Source organism: Erinaceus europaeus, chromosome 18 (genome assembly GCF_950295315.1).
Source record: "Erinaceus europaeus chromosome 18, mEriEur2.1, whole genome shotgun sequence".
In the NCBI taxonomy this organism is placed as follows: Eukaryota; Metazoa; Chordata; class Mammalia; order Eulipotyphla; family Erinaceidae; genus Erinaceus; species Erinaceus europaeus.
The window spans coordinates 45,314,915-45,338,256 of NC_080179.1; the positions used below are offsets into that span (position 1 = coordinate 45,314,915).

The 23,342-nt window shown below is 44.0% G+C and overlaps 1 protein-coding gene across 2 annotated transcripts in view; it reads left to right on the forward strand.

The window, feature by feature from the left end:
• SCTR (secretin receptor) overlaps positions 1-23,342 on the forward strand; it is an 86,154-nt gene that overhangs the window by 53,774 nt on the left and 9,038 nt on the right. Inside the window, exons 5-9 of one of the 2 annotated variants that reach the window (XM_007524770.3) lie at positions 2,227-2,324; positions 3,211-3,343; positions 7,702-7,855; positions 11,379-11,439; positions 13,320-13,389. In XM_007524770.3, the coding sequence (XP_007524832.2) occupies positions 2,227-2,324; positions 3,211-3,343; positions 7,702-7,855; positions 11,379-11,439; positions 13,320-13,389 (516 nt within the window). The remainder of the gene's footprint in view (positions 1-2,226; positions 2,325-3,210; positions 3,344-7,701; positions 7,856-11,378; positions 11,440-13,319; positions 13,390-23,342) is intronic. The other variant, XM_060177995.1, reaches the window with a different exon arrangement.

Consider the following 23,342-nt stretch of genomic DNA (forward strand, 5'->3'; position numbering starts at 1 on the left):
CCAGAGGGATAAAGCATAGGAAAGCTATCAGGGGAAGGGATAGGATACAGAGTTCTGTTGGTGGGAATTGTTCTGTTTTTAATATTTTTAGATTTATTTTTTATTATATTTATTTATTGGATAGAGACAGCCAGAAATAGAGAGGGAAGGGGGAGATAGAGAGGGAGAGAGACAAAGAGACACCTGCAGCCCTACTTTACTCGTGAAGTTTTCCCCCTTCAGGTGGGGATCAGGGACTTGAACCTGGGTCCTTGCACACTGTAATGTGTGCATTTAACCAGGTGTGCCACCACCTCTCCAGTTGGTGGGAATTGTGTAAAGTTGTACCCCTCTTATCCTATGGTTTTGTCAATGTTTCCTTCTTATAAAGAAAAATTAAAATTAAAAAACAAAGGGCGAAAATTGATGAAAGTAAAAAAAGATTATTACTATTTTATTTTATTCTTTAAATATTTATTTATTTTAATGAGAAGAGACAGAGGGAGAAAAAAACAGACAAAAAGACTCACCAGAGCACCACTGTTCAGCTCTGGCTAATGCTGATGCTGGGAATTGAACCTGGGACCTCAAAACCTCAGGCAGAAACATCTTTGCATAACCACTATGCTATCTCCTCAATCTAGAATATTATCACATTTAAATATTTGTCAATTTGCTTGGTTAAAATAATGGTATGGCATTATTGTTTTGATTTCTAGCTCCATGATTATTTTTTAAGGTTGTCACACAATTTATTTTTTGAACCTAAGAAATACAAGGCTTTCCATTCATCTCTAGACCTCACAATTTAACTTTTTGGCTGTTATTCAAGTCCCCCATTGAGATCTCCTTGGGTCAAAGATGATCCAGTTGTGGGAGCTGCCTTCTGAACAAATGAAAGCCACCTGCTTGACTGAGTCGGGAGGAGTGAGCGCATAGATCAAGGGAGGCCACAGCCGGGTTCTCTTCTTCCTGGACAGAGGCTACCTGCAGAGCCTCTTAGCTCCCGGTGCTGGGTGTCTGGTTTAAGGACACTGACAGGCTGGAGCATGTTGATCGAGCAGAATACTGAAGGACTGTGGAAAGAGATTAAAGACCTGGGAAATCCTGAATGCTGAGGAGATATGTGAGAGGCTTATGACCAAAATAACTGCCCTTGGAAACCCCAGGCTTCTGTACAAGATTCATAACTTTGCTGGAAGCCTAATAAAGCTCTTGGGTTTTTTTTTTAAGATTGTATTTATTTATTATTGGATAGAGACAGAGAGAAATTGAGAGGGGGAGGGGGATAGAAAGGGAGACAGAGTGGTCCAGGAGGTGGCACAGTGGATAAAGCATTTGACTCTCGACTATGAGGTCCTGAGTTCAATCCCTGGCAGCACATATACCAGAGTGATGTCTGGTTCTTTCTCTCCTCCTATCTTTCTAATGAATAAATAAATTATTTTTAAAAAAAAAGGAAAAAAAAAAGAAAAGGAGACAGAAACACCTGCAAACCTGCTTCACCACTCGTGAAGCCTTCCCTTCCTCCAGGTGGGACCAGGGGCTTGAACCTGGGTCTTTGTGCACTGTAGTTTAACCAGGTGTGCCACTGCCTGACCCAAAATTTGTTATTTGTAAAGATGGTAATAGACTTTAGGTGTGAGACAAACTGAGCTTATTTTTTTAATTTATGGTTATTAGCATTTATTGTATAGAGACAGAGAGAAATTGAGAGAGAAGGGGGAGGTAGTGAGGGAGAGAGAGACCTGCAGACCTGCTTCATAGCTCTGGAACTTTTTCCTCTACAGATGGGGACCAGGGGCTTGAACCTGGGACCTTAGGCAGTGTAACATGTGCATTTGATCAGGTGCGCCCTGCTTGGCTCCTTTGGTTTATTTCTCAAGTGACTGTTGAAATAGAAAAAAGGACCACAGCAAGCTGCTGGGTAGTAGATTTTAGCTCACAGAGGGGGAGAAGGTGACCTGGTAACGTTCAGGAATGGTAGTGAGCACCTGGTTCCTGGACGTAAGTGTTTTCCCTGGAAAGGGCTGGGGTGAAGAATTCTATCCGTGAGGGTCACATTTGAGTTGACATCAAATGATCACTAAGACCTTTTCCAAAGCGTGATGTGAACAGTTTATAAATGGGTGTCTTCAGGATTTGAGCAGAATAGCAATCAGAGGTGATGGGACACAAGCCGCGTACGGCAGGTGCGCTCTGATGCAGTAGAGCCAGCCAGGTGAGCTGACACACCTTTCTCTGCAGCACGAGTACCTGCTGAAACTGAAAGTCATGTACACCGTGGGCTACAGCTCCTCTCTGGTGATGCTGCTGGTCGCCCTTGGCATCCTCTGCGCTTTCCGGTGAGAGCAAGCTGCTAACTCGTCACCTCTGTGTTCCCGAGCGCAGACGTTGGGTGTCTTTTGGTGGTCCAGGCCAGAGGACAGAAAACCCGGGTGGGTCGCCATGTGGCACCTCTTCATCGAAGGCTTCCTGTGCCAATGTGCCTTTGTGCCTTATACTCAACATTTTTAAATTTCCACCAGAGTTATCTCTGGGGCTCAGTAGCTGTGCTATGAATCCGTTGCTCCTGGTGGCCATTTTTCTTTCTTTTATTTGATAGGACAGAGAGAAGGGAGCAGGAGATACCAAAAGAGAGAGAGGATGAGAGACACCTGCAGCACTGCTCCGCCCCTTGTGAAGCTTCCCTCTGCAGGTGGGGACCAGGGGTTTGAACCTGGCTCCTTGTGCTTTGAACCTGAACATGGTAATGTGTGTGCTCAACCAAGTGCACAACTGCCTGATCCCAATGCTCAGCTCTTTTTTTAAAAAATAATAATAGTTATTATTATTATTATGTTGGGGAAACAGTATAGTGGTTATGCAAAAGACTCTCATGCCTGAGGCTCTGAGGTCCCAGGTTCAGTCCCCCGTGCCATCATAAACTGGAGCTGTGTAGGACTCTGATATATTGAGTTGTCTGAAAAGTCATAATATATTTTATCTATGCAAAAAATGCATCATGACTTTTCTGACAATCCAATATCTCTCTCTTATCAAAATAAAATATGAGAAATATGCAAAAAAGATTATTCTGATTATAACGTGAGACAGAGTAGATTGGTCCTCTGGGGGTCTCCTCGTCTGGGTTCTGCTATCTGGGTCCCCAGTGCTCCGGGAGGTGTGTACTGGCTGTGTCCTAGCTGTTCCCAGCTCTGGCCTCTGGGGCCCTGCCTTCTCGCCCTCCAGGAGGCTCCACTGTGCCCGCAACTACATCCACATGCACCTGTTTGTGTCCTTCATCCTGCGTGCCCTGTCCAACTTCATCAAGGACACCGTGCTCTTCTCCTCGGACGATGCTGCCTACTGCGACACTCACAAGGTAACTTGCCTCGGGATGCCACTGACCTTCCACAGACTCACTTTCCCCAACCCCCTAATGAAGCAAGACTCAGTGCTTAGGGTAAGGGGGATCGGGGCTGGGGCTGGGGCTGGACCCGGACCAGAGAGAGTCCCATGTTCCTATGTGTGTGGTTTGGGTCATGTATGGGAGTAGTTTTATGAGGAAGACAAGACTGTGTGTGTGTGTGTGACTGTGTATATGTGTTTGTGTCTGTGTGTATGTCTGTGACTGTTTGCGTGTCCATCTGTGCATGTGTCTGTGACTGTGTGTATTTGTGACTCTGTGTGTGTCTGTGTCCATCTGTGTGTGTCTGTGATTGTGTGTGTGTTTGTGTCTGTGACTCTGTGTGTGTCTGTGTGTCCGTCCATCTGTGTGTCTGTGTCTATGACTGTGTGTCTGTTTATGTTTGTGTATGTGTGTCTGTGACTGTGTGTTTGTGTCTGTGTGTGTGTGTTTCTGGCTGTGTGTCTGTGACTGTGTGTGTTTGTGTCTGTGTGTGTGTGTTTCTGGCTGTGTGCCTATGTGTGTCTGTGTCTGTCTGTGACTATGTGTGTCTCTGTGACTGTGTGTCCTTCTGTGTGTGTTTGTCTATGAATGTGTTCCATTTATGTGAGTGTCTGTGACTGTGTGTCTGTGACTCTGTGTGTGTGTGTGTGTGTGTGTGTGTGTGTGTGTGTGTGTGTATCAGGCCCTCTGGGAATTAGACACACAGCAAGACTCCTCTTTTCCCAACTCCTGCCAAGTCCCGGCTGTAGACAGATGGCCTAGTCTAGAGAGGGCTGAGATTGGATGTAGAGAGAAAAGGGTAAGCATATGCTGTTATGTCTGCATACAACATTTGTGTTTTCTTACCTTGAACCCACTTCCTCCTTCTGAATGCTCAAATGAATCTTAATTTGTTGCAACATCACTTGGGGTCAGCAGGGAGTCCCTTTTGCTGTGCAGGACAGAAAAATGTACTCCAATGAGGTAAGCAGAGGAAAGCTGCTCCAGACATAAGCAGTCCACAGATGGGCCATCCAGAGGTGACACAGTGCCACCAAGAACACAGTCACTTTTCCTTTCTTCCCTTCCATCTTGAGCTCATGCTAGCACCATGTTTGCAATGTGACTGCTGCAGCTCCAAGCCTCACTCCATGTCTGAGAAGAAAGTCAAGGTTGAACATTTATTTTTAATCTACAGAAGGTTTTGACTTCTTTTTAAATTTTTATTTATTTTGTATCCAGAGTTATCACTGGAGCTCAACGCTGGTAATACGAATCTACTCTTGGCAGCCATTTTGTCCATTTTATTGCATAGGACAGAGAGAAATTGAGAGAGGAAGGAAGACAAAGAGGGAGAGAGAAATATAGACACTTACAGACCTTGTGAAGCATTTCCCCTGCAGGTGGGGAACTAGGGACTCAAACCTGGGTCTTTGTGTAGGTCCTTGTACTTAATACTATGTGTGATAACCAGCTGTTCCCCTGCCCAGCCCCCAAGGCTTTGCCCTTGCATCTGGGAAAGAACACTCTCTTCTTTCCCTGACTGGGTACCATGTCCACATCCACACCTATTGGCTAAAACTGTATCATGTGACCATACCTAGCTGCTGAGGATTCTGGGAGATTGAGATTGTTACTATCATAATTGCCATAGCAGAGAACAGAAGCAGAAGGAAGAAGGGGCCATATATTAAGATTGCTCAAACAAGCCTGCCACTACTCATAATTCATTACAGACCTTTAAGAGAGGTGTGTGTGTGTGTGTGTGTATTTGGACTCAGGTGGAGCAACCCATCAAGAAGGACCCATGTGTCCAAGATAATTTCCTTATTTTCTTATTTATTTATTTATTGCCTCCAGGGTTATCGCTGGGACTTGGTGCATGCGCTACAAATTCACTGCTCCTGGAGGCCATTTTTCCCATTTTGTTGCCCTTGTTGCACTTGTTGTAATTGTTTTTGTTGTCATAGCTGTTGTTATTGTTGTTGGATAGGACAGAGAGAAATCGAGAGAGGAGCAGAAGACAGGGGGGGAAGAAAGACAGACACCTGCAGACCTGCTTCACCACTTGCAAAGTGACCCCCTGCAGGTGGGGAGCTGGGGGCTGGAACTGGGATCCTTGCACTTTGTACCATGTGTGCTTAACCCGCTGTGCTACTGCCCAGATTCCTATTTATTTATTTATTATTGGATAGATACAGAGAGAAATAGAGAGGGGAAGGGGAGATATAGAGAAAGAGAGACACCTGCAGCCCTGCTTCACCACTCGTGAAACTTTTCCCTGTGCAGGTGAACACCAGGGGCTTGAAGCTGGGTCCTTGTGCACTGTATTATGAGCGCTTAACCAGGTGTGCCACTGTCTGGTTCCTCCAAGGACATTTTCCAACATGAAATAAGATCACAAGGCTGGGTAACCTAGAAGGTGGTGCAATGGATAAGGCATTGAGTTCAGTCCCCAGCATCATATATGCCATAGTGATGCTGTGGTTCTCTTACCCTGTCTCATTAACCAATGAATGTTACAGGGCTAGGAGTCAGGAGACTTAATTTAGACCCCACTACAGTACTGATGAGGTGGAGAACTCAGTGCTTCCCAACACAGGATCTCCTCCTCATCGATTAAACATCAGATTCACATGCCAGGATTCTGGCATGGGTCATGCCAGAATCAGGGTGGAAAGGCCACAGGGCAGAGACTTAGCCAGCCAGAGGGCTGGCACCAGGCTTTGTCCTTCATGAGTGTGGCTTCATAGCAGCTAAATAATAGTCCCAGGACTTGGAATTAATAGGTCCCCAGGGAACAGCTCAGTGAGAAAAAAAGGGAAAGCTTCACAGTGTGGGCATGGGAGTAATTCTGGCATAGAAACTTTATGCCCTTGGGGGTATGGATCCACCTGCCAACACTCATGTCCATTGGAGAAGCAGTTACAGATGCCAGACCTCCCACCTTCTGCACCCAATGAAGAATTTTGGTCCATACCCTCAGAGGTGGAGAAATGATAGAGAAAGATGACCAGAAGGCTCCAATTCTATCTGGACCTGGAGAGGGAAGAGGAGAAACGGGAAGACATTCAGAAGTAGTAGCAGGTGTAGGTGTGGCTTAGAAAGGAAGAGAAGACGGGACCATAGGAAAAAATGGGCAAATATATATAGACAGATAGTTATATAAATAATAGTCAACCCATATCTGTGACTTTGGGAGAACTACTGCAGTTTCCAACAGAGGGAATGGGGACACAGCTCTGGTGGTGGGAACAGTGTGGAATTACATCCCTGTTATCTTGTAATTTTGTAAATCAATATTAAATTACTAATAAAAACTTTGAAAATGAAACATCATGCCTCTTGGCATGGGAGGTAGCATAGTGGGTAAATAACTCACTTAGAACGTGCTCTGCTTTGCTATGTATGAGACCCAGCTTCAAGCCTTGTCCCTACCACACTGAAGGAAGCTTCAGTGCTGTGGTTTCTTTCCCTCTCTGCCTTTCAGCATATGTCTGAAGAAGTCAATTGGGAGCAGTGAAGCCATAGAGATGATCCCCCCTCCCAGTTCAGCCTCCCCCCACCAAAAAAAAAAAAAAACACTAAGTGAAACTGGACTGGGTTTGGTGCATTACACTAAAGCATAGGACTCTATAGAGAGGAAAGGAAAGAGATGAGATGGAGAGGCTTAGGGGGCCAGGTGGTGGCAGACCTGGTTGAACACACGTTAAAATGTGCAAGGATCCCGGTTCATGTACCCTGTCCCCACCTGCAGGGGTGAAGCTTCACAAGTGGTGAAGCATAGCTGTCTCTCTGTCTCTCCCTGTGTAGCTTCTCCTTCCTCTCAATGTCTAGCTGTCTCTATCCAACAAATAAATAAAGATAATAAGAGATAGGTAGGTAGATAGATAGATAGATAGATAGATAGATAGATAGATAGATAGATAGATAGATAGATAGGCTTTGGGTCCTGGTGCATGGTTGGTAGGAAAGGACCCAAGTTGGGGATGAGAGTGTTTTGCAAACATCGGTCATGGAGAGATGAGAAATAGTACTTTTCTGTCAAGAACTGTACTATAGCCCACTGAACCTCACCCCAATATAAAAAGAAGGAAGGGAGAGAGGGAAGGAAGGAAGGAAGGAAGGAAGGAAGGAAGGAAGGAAGGAAGGAAGGAAGGAAGGAGAGACTGACCTTGTGGATCTCTTCTTTCTGAAAATGAAAGACCACAGAGTTAGCCATGAAGCCCAGAGGCTTGCTCTATGGCCTGGCTCCTAACCCCACCCACGCCTTAACACTTCCTCTGAGGCAGGTCATGACAAGGCAACCCACTGCTGCTGAGCCTGGAACTCACCTGTCTCTCTTTGTCCAGGTGGGCTGTAAGCTGGTGATGGTCTTCTTCCAATACTGCATCATGGCCAACTACGCCTGGCTGCTGGTGGAAGGCCTCTACCTTCACACACTCCTCGTCGTCTCCTTCTTCTCAGAAAGGAAGTGCCTCCAGGGATTTATTGCTCTTGGATGGGGTATGTCTCTCCACAGAGACTGGGTTTCTATGACAGCAGACAAGTTGGTTGATGTTTATTCTTCTCAAGAGCTTGTTTGGAGGTTCTAGCAGGGAAGCAGTGAGGGAATAAAGGGATATCCTCTTAGCCAGACAGATGAGCCAGAACAACCTGGCCATCATTGGGGTGACAGATGTTGCAGCCAGATCACCCCACATCCTATCCTTCTTGTCTCAGTGTGTGTTTCAGATGGAAAATAATCCAATCTTTGCAACTCAAGCCTTTTATAGCTTCACTCCATACACTTGCTACTTGGTTTTCTTTAGATATTCCACTGATATGTTCTCATGTTTCCTTGCTGAATTAAGAAACTTTTGACTGTGGGTGTAGAAAATTTGACTTGGAGCCCAGGAAGTGGCACAGCACATAAACTGTTGGACTCTCTCGAGCATACAAAGTCCCTAGTTTGATCCCTGGTACTGCCTGTACCAGTGTTGCTCAGGTCTCTCTCTCCCATAAATATATATATTTTTAAATCTTGGATAGAATTTAAGCATAAATAAATTGACTTGGGGCTGGATGGTGGTACACCTGGTTAAGTGCACTTGTTACAATGCATAGCAATGCCCCTAGTCCCTACCTGCAGGAGGAAAGTTTCATGAGTGGTGAAGCAAGCCTGCAAGTGTCTCTCTGTCTCTCACCCTCTCCATCTCCCCCTTTTCTCTTGATTTCTGGCTGTCTCTGTCTGATAAATAAATAAGAATAATAATAAAATAAAATAAATTGACCCATCGAACTGAAAATGCCAGGGATTAGACTTCAAGTGAAACTGGATCCAGCAGCCCAGAGACATTTCTCTATGTCTTTCAGCGTTACCTTCTGTCACAGAAACATTGTTAGACTCACGCACCTAACTTCTGGACCACTGGTTTCCTTGGTACATCGAAGAAAGTGAGGAGAAGAGAGAAAAAGAGGGAGAGAGATGAGCCTGTGTGTTAGCATTCCCAGAATCCCTCTAAAATAATGTAAGATTAACTTTGATTGAATCAGTATTAAGTCTCCTAGAACTGTTTTCTTTTTTTCCCCTACCATGGTTATTGCTGGAAGACTACAGTGTTCCCTGTGGCTATTTTTTTTTCCCTTTTCCAGTTGAGTCAGAGAGAAATAGGTGGAAGGTGAGAGAAAGAGAGAGAGGGAGAGAGAGAGAGAAGGAGAGAGAGAGAGAGAGCTGTAGCACTGTTCCACCTCTTTTGAAGTTTCTCCCTACAGTTTGGGACCAAGGGTTTGTGCAAGGGTTTGTGCACTCAGTAGTATACTCTACCAGATGTGCTGTCACCCGGTCCCTTCTAAGCATTCTTGAGCCAGGCACCGAATCCAGAGGGAAAGGAATATGCCAGTTGGCTTAAACTACTCCATGTCTTCCCAAATAAAATCCAAGATTCAGCTCCTAGCAATGAGGGGAATAATAGCAAGATAGTCAACTGTAGTCCTATGACATCTCTTACCTCCTTACTTCTTTAACCAGTGAAGATAATACCAATTTCCTTTTTTTTTTTCTTTTATACTTTTAGCCAGAGCACAACTCAGCTCCACTTATGGAGATGAAAGATTGAACAGGATTTTTTTTTTGAGCCTCAGGCATGAAAGTTTGTTGCATTGACCATAATGCTATCTCCCTGGCCTTTTTTTTTTCTTAAAGAGAAGAGAATGGGAAAGACTACTTGGTTTTGGCATATTAATAATGGAGATCAATCCTGGTGCCTCAGGCCTGCAATTCCCACACTCTCCCCTGGACCTATCTCCTAGTCAACCCCCGTTTCTGTGAGCAGCTACTTTCTGCAACTCAGCACTTTATACGCTCTGTTGATTCATTACAACCTCCAGCAGTCTCTCAGAGAAATATTTGCTAATAGATTTGATGTAGTAGACTCATCTTACATGTAGGCAAGAGCAGCAAAGAACTCAAGCTAATCCCTCCCCTTATTCTGCCACTAGCAAACATCCATACATGTACCTGTCCTTCTCCTCACCCATCTGTCTGTCCTCTACCCATCCATTTACCAGTTGCTCATTCGACAAACACATATCAGTTACGCACCAGATTCTAAGCAGGGAATCAGGTTTTTCCTGAGAGTGATTCTCAGGTGCAGAAGGGTAGTCACAGGCACCAGCCATCATTTAGTTACTTCTTTGCTGCCTTTTATCAAGAAGTGGCCCACCAGGAATGGCCTCCACTGTTTTCTGCTCGGCTAAACCCTGGCATACTGGGACTGTGTCCCCATCAAACCATGGTTGCTTAAATGAACTTAAAAGTTCATTAGACAAAGTTTCACTGTGAAACTTTACAGAATTTTTTTTCTTTTTTTAAAATATTTATTTATTCCTTTTTGTTGCCCTTGTTTTTTATTGTTATAGTTATTATTGTCTTTGTTGTTGGATAGGATAGAGAGAAATGGAGAGAGGAGGGGAGGACAGAGAGGCTGAGAGAAGTGAGAGAAAGACAGACACCTGCAGACCTGCTTCACTGCCTATGAAGCAACTCCCCTGCAGGTAGGGAGCCGGGGGCTCGAACCAGGATCCTTACGCTGGTCCTTGCGCTTTGCACCACGTGATCTTAACCCACTGTGCTACCGCTAGACTCCCCTTTTTTTTTTTTAAATATTTAAGAATTTTTTTCTTAAGACTTATTTATGGATTCATGAGAGAAAGACAGGAGGAGAGAGAACCCGACATCCCTCTGCAATATGTAATGCCAGGGATCAAACTCAGGACCTCATGCTTGAATAGTCTGGTGCGTTATCCATTGCGTCACCCCCTGTCCCTTTTTACCTCTGCACTGTCTCCACTCATAGTGTCCATTTCTTGAAATATGATTTCCCACTATCTATGTGATCATTTCTTTCCCTTTGGCTTGTATGCTTTTTTTGTAAAGCCTTTCATCAGATCCGGCAGGTCCTAGTATCAATTTTTAATGTCTTAATTTCCCCGCCCCCTTTTTCTCTCCATCACATTCTTTTTTCTGCTCTCTGAGCAGATCCTAGTCTCTTTCTTTCAGGCCATCGATGGATTGTTTGGATCTTGGGTAACTCATATTCCGTTTCCAAACCTCCTTCATTTTTCTCTGAAGGCTCCTTGCTCTCAGCATCCTGTCTGTGTCTTGCTGATGTCATCTCTACCTCTGCTCTTGTCTCCAGTGCTAACCTACAGAGTTCTCTTCCAGCTCTTTGAGGGCAGCCTGTCTGGTCTGTTTCCTCTGGGTATTTTTTCCTCTAATTGTTTTGATCCTTGTCTTTCATGGTAGGCAACCAACTTTCCTTAGATGTCCTAGGGACACCCATCCCCTCAAGCTTCTTCGGGCTTTGATCCCAACTCTAGGGAGGCCCCAGCCTCAAGTGACTCAACTTTAGAGTCCTCCTGGCCCTGCCTCTGCTCCCGGAGATGTGGCCACACAAACCTTGACCCCCTTCTCACTGCCTGGGTCTCTGTTCAGCCTCTGACACCTCCCTCTTCCCCCTGCCCCCACCCTTCTCTTTTTAATCCTCAGGTTCCCCAGCCATTTTCGTTGTCTCATGGGCCATCAGTAGATACTTTCTGGAAGATCTCGGGTAAGCTGCTGGAAGGAGAGGTAACAAGAGCACCTTTTCTGTTGTGTAGTTCATTAGGATGATGGACACTTCTACGGAGCTCTGGGCCTGGGGACCCCAGGCTGGTCCTCTGGACTGTCAGGTGTCTGCATGCACAGCTCTCCTGGGTGTGAGTTGGCACATGGGTCGGGTGCCGGTGTTGTGTGCAGCATTCCTCACTCCCAGCCTGCCCTGTGAGCCCTGTGGTTTGGTCAGATGTTGAAGAGAGCCATGAAACTCCTGGCCGTTGCTGTAGGAGTCCACCCAGCTCTCTCCTTTTCCCTAGAACCCCATCCTCTCTTCCACTTCATTTTTTTTTTTTTTTAAACCAGAGCACTGTTCAGCTCTGGCTTATGGTGGTGCGAGGGATTGAACCTGAGACTTTGAAGCCTCAGGCATGAGAGTCTGTTTGTATAACCATTATGCTATCTACCCTCCACCCTCCCCCTTAATGTTTCCTTCCTGTTACAACCCCTGTGTCTGAGAAGGCCCAAGAGAGACACACTTGGTGGGACTAACTCAGAGACTGTGTTGTCTTGTTCTCTAAAGCTGTGAGATGTTCAGGATGGACCTCAGCTCATGCTGGCATGGTGGCAGCAGGCAGGTGGACAGAAATCTGAAGGGGGGTAAGGAGGACATGTGGCAGCCAGTAGAGCAGGGGACAGTCTTTTGGCAACAAGATCCCACCAGGCCCATGAGGTGCAGCTCCTCTTTGTCTGTAGTCCAAACTCGGCCTCAAACATTTGTTTTGAAATTGTAGCTTTTCAGCGCCCTGGGTTGACTTTTTCCAAAGAGAGAGGGCAGGGGAGAGAGACACCATAGCACTAAAATTTCCCCCAGAGTGATAGGGGCCAGGTTCGAGCCTGAGCCCTGTGCAGGGTAAAGCAGATATACTCCTGGGTGAGCTATCTTGCTGCTCCCCCTCAATAATTTTTTTTAACTGAGTGAAATCACTCCCTTTTGTTGTTGCTGAGAAGACCTTTCAGCTAGAGAGATAAAGAGAAGGAGAAACACCATAATACCAAGGTTTCTGCTACAATACTTCTATGTGCTGTGTGGGGCCTTGAACCTGGGTCACATATGAGACAAAGCAGGCGCCTCTCAGGCGAGCTCTCTTACTGACCCCAAATTTACTCTTTAGGAAAAAAAAAAAAATTGGGGCCGGGTGGTGGTGGGGCCGGGTGGTGGTGCACCTGGATGAGCACACATGTTAACAGTGCGCAAAGACCTAGGTTCCAGCCCCAGGTCCCCACCTGCAGGGGGAAAGTTTTGCAAGTGGTGAAGTGCAGGGCTGCAGGTGTCTCTCTCTGTCTCTCTCCCTCTCTATCACCCATTTCCCTCTCAATTTCTGGCTGTCTCTATCAAATAAGTAAATAAAGGTAATTTTAAAATTCTTGATCATTCAGTTTTCAGCTTCTCTAGAAAAAAAAAATGGTAAGTTCCATCAACACTTCCCCTTACCAAAAAGAAAAAAAAAGAAAAAAAACTAGCTGTGGCTGTCTAAGACTTTCAGTTTGCCAAGTGCCACCTCAGATCTCATGTCCCCAGGGTCCTGATGTCCGTCACACAGCTCTTAGCTAAGTGTACCCTTGCTTCTCACTGAATTCTAATAGCGTGCCAGCTCTGGGGTCCAGCGTCTTTTTTCTCTCTTGGGCTACATTCCTGTCTGCTCCCCCCAGAGTCCAAGTGGCCATGCAGTCAGACAGTGGGGTTCCTGACTACCGGGCCAATGTGGGGGTGGGGGGTGGAGGTGGGGGCCCTAGTGGTGCAGACTATGCACCGAGCAGCTCCTAATGATGACCCCATCTGGGAACAAGTCTCTCGTGGTCAGCTGCTCACAGAGCCCTGCTGTTCCCCTGTAGGTGCTGGGACATCAACAGCAATGAGTCCATCTGGTGGGTGATTCGAGGGCCTGTGATCCTTTCCATTCTGGTGAGTGCTCATCCTCCCCTGAGCTGGGCCCCAGTGGGAAAGGGACATGATGCCTGATAGGCAGGAGACAGAGAAGCTACAGGGCTTCCAGGACTTGACCTGCAGCATGACAATGATCCATCCCCAAAGAATGGACTGTGGAGGTGGGGTAAGGGGCAGGCAGGAGGCGAGAGCCTGCAGACAGACCCCTTTATGGTCCATGGTTTGCAGCTAAAGCATGGTGAGGAAAGCCTGTTGCCCTAAACTGGCGGGCTGCTAACTGATCTGAAATTACAGCTCCAAGAGACCAGGCCTTTGGGCCTTGATCTTTTTCTAAGCATCTCCTTGTTAAACATTGAGCTGGACTGGCAGGAGCAGGAGTGGAGCTGTATCTGGGAGAGTTGCGGAAGGCTGGGGCATGGACCTCTGCAGTGCTGTCCATGGGGGCAGGCTGGGAACAGTGGCCTCCAGGGAAGAGACAGCCATCCCTGAAAAGCACAGGTTGGAGCCATGCAAGCCCACTGACATGCTATCCTGCCAGGCTAGTGTGGGGGTGCCTCTTCTCCGGCGTGTATTCTCTGGGTTGGAGAGATGGCGACTGGAGCCAGCCTGGGCTGCTACTCACTCAGCGATGCGAGGGAGATGACTCATGAACAGAGCTTGTGGCAGCAAGGCAATTTGATTCTTTATTGATCAGAGAGCCCAGGCTTTTAAAGGTCAGACCCGGAAGTGGCAAGTCGGAAACGGAAATGGCTTGATGTGGTTTGGAAAAGGGCGGAGAAAGGCAAAAAGGGGCTGGGAAAGGTAACTTCCTTAGCAACTGTTGTAAGGGTTTTAACTGGTAGGATAAATAATAATACCCTGCAGGCAGGGAGGGTCTTGAGGGTAGAAAGAAGATAGATCAAAGGAATGGAATGGGTGGGGATCTTTTAGGCAAAACAATGATTATGTATATAATAAGGGAGCAGGCCATAGTATCAGGAATGCAGGGTGCTTTGTGAGGCAGGGAGTCTGATAAGACAGGGCAAACCTTTGGGTTTACTCCTGTCCTTCCTTGCTCAACCTCTCAGTAGAGAGAGAGACTGACAGGATAGATGCACTCCTCAGGTCAAGCCCTGCCAGGCTCTACCACATCCTCACAATTTCCCAACACTATCCCCCTGCCCCCTGATCAATACAGTAGAGAGTGACTGCATCAATAAGTACATTAAATCACTATAGATGCACTTTCTCATCCTTATGGTTTTTTAAAGTTATATATGTATAAATTTAATTTATATTATATAACAATAAATAACATTATAATATAATAGTTTGTACTATATACATATTAATATATTATATATTTAATTTATTTAAAAGAAAAAGAGAAAGCCAGAGCATCTCTCTGGCATATGCAATGTTGGGGTTTGAACTTGGGACCTCTATGCCTGATAGTCTGTGTTCTCCTGCAGTGTCACCTTCTGGGATGTCTATAGTTTTTCTTTTTCATTTTCTTTATCTTTTCCACTAGGGTGATTGGTGGAACTTGGTGCCTGCACTATGAATCTACCATTCCTGGTGACCATTTTACCTTTTATCTTTTTTTATTTGAGGGGCAGGGGAGATAGAGGGGAAGAGAGACCAAGAGACACCTGCAGCCCTGCTTCACCACTTGTGAAGTTTCCCCCTGCAGGTGGGGAGCTGGGGCTTGAACCCAGGTCCTTGTACATGGCAATCTGTGTTCTCAATCAAGTGCACCATCTTACAACCCCCATGTGCTGTATAACATTTATTTTATTTGTTTTTGAGGCAATATTGGCTTATAAGATTATATATGCTTTGGGGTATTTGACCAGAGCACTGCTCTGCTCTGGCTTCTGACATTGCTGGTGATTAAACATGAGACTCAGAAGCCTGGGACAGGAACTATTTTTGCACAGCCATTACGCTGTCTTCCCAGCCCTCAAGACCACTTGTGGTTTAGAAATACAATCAGAGCTGGAGAAATAGCCCCAATGGATAGTGCGATGCTTTGCCAAGTGTGCTACCCAGATTCGAGCCTGGCCTCCATAGCATTGAGGGAAACTTTGCTTCTGTGGTTACAAGCATCCTCTCTTTCTCTCTGTCTGTCTTTGTCTCTGTCTTTACTATGTGCATGAGTGTACAATTTCATACTCATCAAATCTGTTTCCACAACACACACAACGCCACCACAGTGGCAGCATCCAGTTTATTGATACCTGCAGCCTCGCAACTCGTTGCACCAGCTCCAGTTCTTTTTGGTACCACAGCTCTGTGGCCCAAGCGTAAGGGTTAGTTTTCAGCTGACATTGCTTGTTTCCCTGTTTTATTTTATTTACATACCCCATAAGAGGGGTAAATCCAACATTTTCCTTTTGTATGACTCGCCTGAGTTTTTCTTGTAGTCAGGTTAGTGGGCACTGGGGTTGGGATAGGGAGCCCCTAAAGAGGTTGAAAGACTTCAGTCAGTGGCCATATCACCCCAATACGTCCAATCTCCTCTGAGGGCCTTCACTCTTACCCTTTAGGAAGTTATGACTGAAATGATGAGTGGCTTTCCCCCCCCCACACACACACACACAGAGACACAGACACACACACACACACACACACTTGACACATTTGTGCCTGCAGCCTCTTACACATTTCAGTGGTCTTACACAGTCATGACATCCCTAGCCACAACGAATCATGAAAGGGAAGTAATCAAGGATGACCTTCATGCAGCTGGTGATTGAGCTGCTAAGTACCTCTATCAGGCTCTGAAGAAGAGGTTCTTATGGTCTGGGAGGTGGCACAGTGGATAAAACATTGGACTCAGTCCTGAGTTCGGTCCCAGGCAGCACATGTACCAGAGTGATGTCTGGTTCTTTCACACTCCTCCTACACTTTCTTTCTTTCTGGAGGACATTTTTCTCATTTATTATTGGATAGGACAGAGAGGAGGGGTAGGTACAGAGGGAAAGAGAAAAATAGACACCTGCAGACCTGCTTCACCACTATAAAGCAACCCCCTGCAGGTGAGGAGCCGGGGACTCAAACCAGGATCCTTACACTAGTCCTTGTGCTTCCTATTATGTGCGCTTAACCTGATGTGCTACCACCCAGCCCCCTTCTCCTATCATTTCTTATAAATAAATAAATAAATACATTTTTATTTGCTTTTAAAGAAGAGGTTCTCAAAGTTGGGTCTTCAGATGAGCACTTTTCATATCACCAGGGAGTTTTGTTAAAAATACCAATCCCCACTCTAGGCACACTGCACCTTAGTCACTGCAGGCAGAGTCTAGCAGTCTGTATCCCTTGCTACTCAAAGTAGTCTGAGAACCAGCTTTGGTGTTCCTTCGGGGCTTGCTAGGAATGCAGCATTCGAGGGGCTGGGCAGTGAGATACCCAATGGAGTACACGTGTTACAATGCTCAAAGACCCAGGTTTAACCCCCAGTTCCCACCTGCAGGGGGAAAGCATCATGAACAGTGAAGCAGAGCTACAGGTGTCTCTCTCCCTCTTCCCTCTCAAGTTCTCTCTGTCTCCATCAAATAAATAAATAAATAATATTTAAAGAAGGAATGCAGAGTCCTGGGCCCACTCCAGGTCTACATATTAATTTAATTCAATTTAATTTTATTTTTTGCCTCCAGGGTTATTGCTGGGGCTCAGTGCCTAAACTATGAATCCACTGCTCCTGGAGGCTATTTTATCCCTTTTGTTGCCCTTGTTGTTTATTGTTGTTGTTATTATTATTATTGTTATTGCTGACATTGTTGTTATTGGGTAGGACAGAGAGAAATTGAGAGAGGAGGGGGAGACAGAGAGAGAAAGACAGACACCTGCAGACCTGCTTCACTGCTTGTGAAGCAACCCCCCTGCAGGTGGGTAGCTGGAGACTCAAACTGAGATCCTTGCGCCAGTCCTTGTGCTTTGCGCCATGTGTGCTTAACCTGTTATGCTATCATCCAGTCCCCCAGGTCTACATTTTTAAAAAATTTCTTTATTGGGGAATTAATGTTTTACATTTAATGTAATGTTTTACATTACATACATTTTACATTTTTTTCTTTTTTTTCACTTTTTTTTAATTGGGGAATTAATGTTTTACATACAACAGTAAGTACGATAGTTTGTACATGCATAACATTCCCCAGTTTCCCATATAACAATACAACCCCCACTAGGTCCTCTGAATCTCCGTGGACCTTTATTCTCCCCACCCACCCACTCCAGAGTCTTTTACTTTGGTGTGATACACCAATTCCATTTCAGGTTCTACTTCTGTTTTCTTTTCTGATCTTGTTTTTTAACTTCTGCCTGAGAGTGAGATCATCCCATATTCATCCTTCTGTTTCTGACTTATTTCACTCAACATGATTTTTTCAAGGTCCATCCAAGATCGGCTAAAAACAGTGAAGTCACCATTTTTTACAGCTGAGTAGTATTCCATTGTGTATATAGACCACAACTTGCTCAGCCACTCACCTGCTGTTGGACACCTGAGTGACTTCCAGGTTTTGGCTATTACAAATTGTGCTGCCAAAAACATATGTGTACACAGATCTTTTTGGATGGATATGTTGGGTTCCTTAGGATATATCCCCAGGAGAGGAATTGCAGGGTCATAGGGTAGGTCCATTTCTAGCCTTCTGAGAGTTCTCCAGACTGTTCTCCACAGAGGTTGGACCAATTGACATTCCCACCAGCAGTGTAGGAGGATTCCTTTGACCCCATACCCTCTCCAGCATTTGCTGCTGTTACCTTTTTTGATGTATGACATTCTCACAGGAGTGAGGTGGTATCTCATTGTTGTGTTTATTTGCATTTCTCTGACAATCAGAGACTTGGAACATTTTTTCATGTGTTTTTCGGCCTTTTGGATCTCTTCTGTGGTGAATATTCTGTCCATGTCCTCCCCCCATTTTTGGATGGGGTTATTTGTTGTCTTGTTGTTGAGTTTGGTAAGCTCTTTATATATGTTGGTTATTAACCTCTTGTCTGATGTATGGCATGTAAAGATCTTCTCCCATTCTGTGAGGGGTCTCTTGGTTTGGGTAGTGGTTTATTTGCTGTGAAAAAGCTTTTTAATTTGATGTAGTCCCATAGGTTTATACTTGCCTTAGTCTTCTTTGTAATTGGATTCGTTTCATTGAAAATGTCTTTAAAATTTATGTGGAAAAGAGTTCTGCCAATATTTTCTTCTAAGTATCTGAGAGTTTGTGGTCTAACATCCAAGTCCTTGATCCACTTGGAATTTACTTTTGTATTTGGTGAAATACAGTGGTTCAGTTTCATTCTTCTGCATATTTCAACCCATTGTTTCCAACACCATTTGTTGAAGAGACTCTGCTTTCCCCATTTAATAGTCTGAGCTCCCTTGTCAAAGATTAGGTGTCCATAGGTGTGGGGGCTCACTTCTGGGCCCTCAATTCTATTCCACTGGTCAGTGTGTCTATCTATGTTCCAGTACCAAGCAGTTTTGATGACAATGACCCTATAATACAGTTTGAGATCTGGGAGTGTGATGCCTCTGGTTCTGTTCTTTTTTTCTCAAGATTTTTTTGGCAATTCTAGGTCTTTTCTGGTTCCAGATAAACATTTGTAGCATTTGTTCTATTTTCCTAAAAAATGTGCTTGGGATCTTGATGGGGATAGCATTAAATGTGTAGGTGGCTCTGGGTAGTATATTCATTTTGATGATGTTAATTCTACCAACCCATGAACATGGAATATCTTTCCACTTCTTTGTATCTTTTTCAATTTCCTTGAGTAGTGACTCATAATTTTCAGTATACAAGTCTTTCACTTCTTTGGTTAGGTTTACTCCTAGATATTTTATTGTTTTAGTTGCTGTAGTAAAAGGAATTGATTTCTGGATTTCAATTTCTTCTAGCTTAGTGTTTGCATAGAGGAATGCCACTGACTTTTGAATGTTAATTTTGTAGCCTGACACCTTACTGTATTGCCTGATGATTTCCAAAAGCTTCTTGCTGGATTCCTTAGGTTTTTCTGTGTATACTTTCATGTCATCTGCAAATAGGGAGAGTTTGACTTCTTCTTTTCCAATCTGTATGCCTTTAATTCCTTGCTCTTGCCTGATTGCTATGGCAAGAACTTCCAACACTATGTTGAATAGTAATGGTGATAGTGGGCATCCCTGTCTAGTACCTGATCTGAGTGGAAATGCTTCCAGTTTTTCATCATTGAGTGTGATGTTGGCTATAGGTTTGCTATATATAGACTCCATTATCTTCAGGAATTTTCCATCTATTCCCATTTTTTGTAGTGTTTTGATCATAAATGGATGTTGTATTTTGTCAAAGGCTTTCTCTGCATCTATTGATATGACCATGTGGTTTTTGGTCTTGCTTTTGTTGATGTGGTGGATCACATTGATTGATTTACGTATATTAAACCAACCTTGCATGCCTGGGATAAACCCCATTTGGTCATGATGAACAATCTTTTTAATATACTGCTGTTTCCGGTTGGTGAGAATTTTGTTCAATATTTTCACATCTATGTTCATCAGAGATATTGGTCTGTAGTTTTCTTTTTTGGTTGTGTCCCTATCTGCTTTTGGTATCAGAGTGATGTTGGCTTCATAGAAGCTGGCAGGGAGTATTCCAGTGTCTTCAATCTTCTGGAAGACTTTTAAAAGTAGAGGTATTAGTTCTTCTTTGAAGGTTTTGTAGAATTCATTTGTAAAACCATCTGGTCCAGGACTTTTATTTTGGGGGAGATTTTTGATAACTTTTTCAATTTCATTAGCTATGATGGGCTTGTTGATATTATCCACTTCCTCTTTATTTAGTTTTGGAAATTGGTAGGTATCTAGGAAATCATTCATTTCTTCCAGGTTCTCTAGCTTGGTGGTGTATAGTTGTTCATAGAAGCCTCGCATGATATGTTGAATTTCTGTGGTGTCTGTTGTGATATCTCCTCTTTCATTTACTATCCGATTTATTTGGGTCTTCTCCCTTTTTCTGTTTTGCGAGTCTGGCTAAAGGTTTGTCAATTTTGTTCACTCTTTCGAAGAACCAACATTTACTTTCGTTCATCTTTTGTATGGTTTTCTTATTCTCAATGTTATTTATTTCTGCCCTAACTTTAGTGACTTCTGTCCTTCTGGTTGCTTTAGCGTTCCTTTGTTCTTCTTCTTCTAGGTCTTTAAGATGTGCAATCAGGCTGTTCATTTGTGCTTTTTCTTGTTTCCTAATGTGTGCTTGTATAGCTATGAACTTCCCTCTCAGTACTGCCTTAGCTGTGTCCCAAATATTTGATAGCTTGTGTCTTCATTTTCATTGAAGTCTCGAAACATTGTGATTTCTTCCTTGATTTCCTCTTTGACACAGAGGTTGTTAAGAAGTGTACTGTTGAGCTTCCACATTTTGGGACTATTACTAATCTTTTGTTGATTGTTAAGTGTTAGTTTAATTCCACTGTGGTCTGAGAAGATTCTTGGGATGATTTCAATGCTCTTGAATTTGCTGGTGCTGTCTTTGTGGCCTAACATATGGTCTATCCATGAGAATGACTTATGTGGATTTGAGTAAAATGTGTATTCCAGTTTCTTGGGATGAATGACTCTGAAAATGTCCAATAGTTCTAGTTTATCTATCTCTTCATTTAGCTCCCTTATGGCTTTATTGATTTTTCTGCCTGGATGATCTGTCAAGTTGAGAGAGTGGGGTGTTGAAGTCCCCTACTATGACTGTGTTGCTGTTAATATATTGCTGTAGCTCTTTCAGTAGATGTTTGATGTATTTAGATGGCTTCTCATTGGGTGCATAGATGTTAATAATTGTTAAGTCTTCTTGATTGACTGATCCTCTGAGCATTAAGTAGTGTCCATTCCTATCTTTTTTTAATCTTATCTATTTTAACGTTTATCGTGTCAGATATGAGAATAGCTGTTCCTGCCCTTTTTGTGGGCCATTGGCTTGTATGATTGTTTTCCATCCTTTCACTTTAAGTCTGTGTTTGTCTTGTTGAGTTAGGTGGGTTTCCTGTAGACTGCATATTGTTGGGTTGTATTTTCTGATTCATCTTCCTACTCTGTGTCACATTTATTGATATCAAAGATTGAACATATTTTAACGCCATTCTTGTAGAGTTTTAGAGTGTTCTGATAGATGGCATATTTATGGTGGTCTGTCTGTTTATAGAAGACCTTTCAGAACTTCTTTCAGAGCAGGCTTGGTGATAGTTGATTCCTTCAACTGTTGCTTGTCTGAGAAGGTTTTGATGCCTCCATCTAGTCTGAATGACAGTCTGGCAGGATATAGTATTCTTGGTTGAAAGCCTTTCTCATTGAGCACTCAATAGAATCCTACCATTCTCTTCTGGACTGTAGTGTTTGTGTGGAGAAGTCTGCTGCTAATCTTATGGGTTTTCCTCTGTAAGTGACTCTTTGTTTTTCTCTTGCAGCCTTCAGGATCCTTTCTTTATCCTTATTCCTTTCCATTCTAAATATGATGTGTCTTGGTGTCTTTAAGTCTGGGTTAATTCTGTTTGGGATCCTCTGGGCTTCTTGAATTTTTATGTCTTTGATGTTGTCTAGACTAGAGAAGTTTTCAGCTATTATGGCCTGAAGAATGCTTTCTTCCTCTCCCTCTCTTTCTTCCTCTGGTAGGCCAATAATGCGTATTGTTTCTTTTGAAGTCATCCCATAGGTCTCTGTTGTTGTTTGCAGTATCTCTTAATCTCTTTTTGAGATCTCTTACTTCTTTTTTAGTTGTCTCTAATTCATCCTTGATCTTGCTAATTCTATCTTCAGCCTCATTGATTCTGTTCTCTCTGCACTCTACTGTTTTCTGGAGTTCAACTATTTTGTTACCCTGTTCTGATACTGTTTTAGCTTGTTCAGCTAGTTGTGTTCTTAGCTCAGCTAATTCAGCTTTCAGCTCTCTAATAACCTTGAGATAATTAGTGTTTTCTTCCAGAGTCTCATTTGTTGTTCCTGTATTTCTGATTACAATTCTTTCAAATTATTTACTCACTCCTGTGATTATTTCCTTAGCTAGTGTTTGGATGTTGAACTCGTTATTTTGTGCTTCACCTTTTGGGGGGCTTTTAGCAGGACTCTTGTCCTGGTTCGTTTCTCCAATATTTCTTCTTGTTGGTTTAACCATTTTATATATTATGTTATGAGTTCCCTCTCTCTCCGTACTTTTCAAATTACTGATCACTATTGCCTGGATTGACTTGTGTCTAAATAACGTAATTAAAGGGTTCACAGTGGTGGAAGTTAACAGTTGTTTCAATAGTATTTTAATCCCTGAGTTGGAGCTTAGTGGTTTAAAAGCCTCTTTTTTTTTTTTCTTCCCTGTAGGCTATGGGAGCCTGAGGGCTTTTAAACTATAAGTAGGCTTCATAGCTTAATCACTGACTTCTGACCAAGAGATAAAGCAGGGTGTGGCAGAGATAATCCAGTGGTTATACAAAGAGATTTTCACAGCCCCACAGCTATGCCACTGAGTTATAGGTCTTCTCCTGAGTTTCCTGGTTAGATCTCTGTTCCCTGGTGTCCCTCCCTGCTGCTGCTCCAGATTCTGAGGACAGTAGCAATGGAGACTCAGAGTTGCACTTGGTAAGTCTCCAGGGAGTCCTCTTCTCCCTTTAGCTGTCCCCTTGTTGGTGGAACAGACTGGAGGTGGTGTCTCAACTGATAAACTGCCGGACTGTTACCAGCCACTTAATTTCTCCCTAGGCTCCTTTCTGTCACCAGCCACACTCACCAGTGATTTGGTGGGTTCCTGTAGTCTTTCTAGTTCTGTCTTGTTTTGGTCCCAGGTGGTCTCCTTTGGTATTCCTAGTTGATCCAGGAGAGGAGAGAAGAGGAGAGAAACAGATCTGCTATTGCTCATAGCCCCACCTCCAGAAGTCTCCCCAGGTCTACATTTTAACAGGCTTCCCTGGAGACTCCATAGACTCCTAGCATTAGTAACCTGCACTGCCAGCAGACAGAGCTAAGAAGC